Genomic DNA, 3,002 nt, shown 5'->3' on the forward strand with positions numbered 1-3,002 from the left:
CGCACGTCTGCATCCGCTGCATGCATGTGCCCAACGCCTAGCGTTTGCATGCGCCTAGGGGCAAAAGGGTCTTTTTAAGAGCCACTTGACGCTGTTAGCTAATGGAATGGACTGTTGTGTCATATTAGGGATGAAAGTTCAAGTGAGTGTCAAATAAGGAAGGGAGAAAATTTCAAGACCAACAAAGGAACGGGTCATTTTCCCAGTGTCAAATAGGGAATTCTCTCATATGTGTTGGATACATCGGTGCATGACCATGGAGGTAGATTAAATACCTTAAAAGTACTGGCTACATGCTAAGTTGTGTTCATGTTCCCGAATGGATTGAACCCACTAGTAGCTAAACCAAGACTTAGGTTTCTTGCATCTTCAACAAAGCTTGGATACACATCATCAAAGTCTTTCCAGGCGTCGCTATCGGCTGGATGGCTCATTTCATTGTCCACAGGAACCCACTGATCCTTGTGCCACCGGATCTCCTCAGATGTTGCTTTGTTTGCAAACATCCTCTTCAACCTGGGTATAAGAGGAAAATATCTCAAAATCTTTTTAGGAAGCCGTTTGGCACCATCTACATCTACCCACCTAGATTCCTTGCATTTTGGGCAGTTTTCCAGATTAGCAAGATCCTTCCAAAATAACACACAATTATTGTCACAAACATGGATTAACTCATATCCAAGGCCTAATTCTTTGAGATACTTCTGTGCTTTGTCATATGAATCTGGAAGATCACAATTAGGGAATGACCTTGACAATAACTTCAATATTGCACTGAATGTTGTGTTGCTGATCCTATAGACTGACTTGATATGTAGCATTCTGACTAGAAAAGAGAACCTAGACTGAATAGAACCTGGGCAAAGAGCATGTTTTGCATCTTCAAGAACTTTTACAAACATAGGCTGTTGTCCATCTTCTTCTGCAACTGTATATAGGTATGCAAGGATCTCTGTCGTACCCTCATCTTCATTGTCGGGCTCATCCACATCCAACACATCACCTAGATGACCAGGTTCATTTGCATCCTCTACATATTCCACAATCTCAGCAACAACAACTTCTCCATGGTGTACCCATCGAGTATATGTAGCTGACATCCCAAAGAGATAGATATGGTCATGCACATCATTCTGACTCTGTGAAAACTGATTCAGACAATTGCAACATGGGCAAAGTATAGCATCGTCCTCGTGGAATCTATCTCGAACCAAAGACATAAACTGATCAACACCGTCGGTGAAGGCATCGCTGAACCGAGTAGCATGAATCAACGTTCTGTCCATCTACTGAATACAACAACAATTACCTCTGATTAGCCATGTCTAAACAGCTATGAAAAGCTATGAATTGCAGGCAATGGGAGAGGACAACACCTCTAAGTAGCTGAAGTAGCCGCCCTAGCACCAACTCGTCGCCGATGTAGACACCCGCAGCTGGCCGCCGCTGCAGCTGACGGAGCTGGCAGCCGGAGCAGGCAACAACAGATGCCCGTCGAAGCAGGCTGCAATACCTACCCACCGGAGCAGCGAAACCGCAACAGCTGCCCGCTGAAGCAGCTACGCCGCAGTAGGTGCCTGCCGAAGCAGCGCACTACGCCGGAGCAGCTGCCCGCTAGTGCATCCCACAGCAGCTCACCGCTGGAGCAGCTAGGCCGCAACAGCTTGTAGCCGGAGTGGTTCACCGGAGCTGCCCAATGGAGAGGTCTGCGGAGCACCTGCTCCCAGCCCCTGCACGAACTCACGATTGAATCTAGGTGGCAGCATGCAGGCATGGTGAAAGGGTCATATGAATGATATAAAATTCCAATAAGAAAAATAATGTTCACATCTCTTAATACGTCCAAACTTGTATTCTAATGGTAAGCCAACTCCGTTGTGAACTAGCAGGTGCTGGGTTCACACAACTAGCAGGTGCCGGGTTCGATTCCCCAGGCACCGCACATTTTTTTTATAAATCCCAACGCTTCGAACTCTTTACACGATCCTTTAATCTGCCTATAGGCAGAGCACTATCCACCAGTAGTCTCGGACCAAATCCCGCCCATAACGTAAGCGAGCGGTAAGTACAAAAAATAGTTGTTGCGACTGGTGTTAAACTGACTTGGTCCTTAAGCAGCTGAGAGCGAGCACTCTACCAAAAGTACGTGCCGAAGCACCTGCAACGTACAAGTGCGCCACTTGCTCCTCAGTAACAAACAAGGCACCCACCATAGGTACGGGGTATAGAGAGAGTCCAACATGCTCTCTCCTGGCAAGGCACTCCTCGGTACCACGGCTCGCTCCTGCCAAAACACATCAAGGATTCCCACTCACCCAAAACACATGCGAGAATGTTCAAAGAATCCCATCACCAAATTCATGGCAAATACGCATCCATAACTCAAAAGTATGTATATGGATATAAGAGCAGTGGACTAGCCAGGTCTTCCGGATCGTAGCTCGGATCTAAACAGAACGAGATACGACGCAAAGTAAATTAAACGGCATTGCATCTAGACAAAACCCTTCAAGGAAATCAAATTTAGAAGATCCAAATAACACCAAAGTAGCTACAAACAGTACGGGCTCAATTTTACGAAGTTAATGCAACTGGTTTCATATTTTTCGGAGTTAAAATGAATTTGTTATGAATTTTTAAAGATTAAATAATTTATTTAATTATTTAAATAATTTTAGAAAACATTTATTATTAAAGTGACACGTGTTAGCAACTGATTGGGCCACGTGGCAGCACGAGGGTGTGCCACGTGTCCGCTAACGTCAGCGTTGATCGATCAATGGTCAGCTAGGTCCCACCGGTTAGTGGGTCCCACGGGTCAGTGGGCTCCACATATGGGCTCGGGCCCTAGGACATGTTAGTGCCACGTGGAGTGCTTTATTGACGTGGCAGAGCCACATAGATGCCCTCGTGGCAGCCACGGGGCGTGCGGCGGCGGCACGGCGTGGCGGTGACCTGCAACGTCGTGGTGCAGCGAGGCCAGCACGCGGCGGTAGTGGGCG

At 46.9% G+C, this 3,002-nt stretch overlaps 1 protein-coding gene across 1 annotated transcript; it reads right to left on the reverse strand.

The window, feature by feature from the left end:
• Window positions 1-208: 208 nt before the first annotated feature.
• Window positions 209-1,738, reverse strand: LOC111258412. Its single transcript, XM_022829613.1, has 2 exons — window positions 1,377-1,738; window positions 209-1,286 (listed from the first exon to the last, which is right to left on the reverse strand). The coding sequence occupies exon 2, from the start codon at window positions 1,284-1,286 to the stop codon at window positions 297-299; it is 990 nt and encodes a 329-aa protein (XP_022685348.1). The 5' UTR covers window positions 1,377-1,738; the 3' UTR covers window positions 209-296.
• Between the last annotated feature and the right edge of the window lie 1,264 nt (window positions 1,739-3,002).

The sequence above is a fragment of the Setaria italica genome, chromosome IX (genome assembly GCF_000263155.2).
Source record: "Setaria italica strain Yugu1 chromosome IX, Setaria_italica_v2.0, whole genome shotgun sequence".
In the NCBI taxonomy this organism is placed as follows: Eukaryota; Viridiplantae; Streptophyta; class Magnoliopsida; order Poales; family Poaceae; genus Setaria; species Setaria italica.

What these genes read in the sequence shown, in the direction of transcription:
- LOC111258412 (XM_022829613.1), bottom strand. Translation starts at nt 1,286, where the DNA reads ATGGACAGAACGTTGATTCATGCTACTCGGTTCAGCGATGCCTTCACC.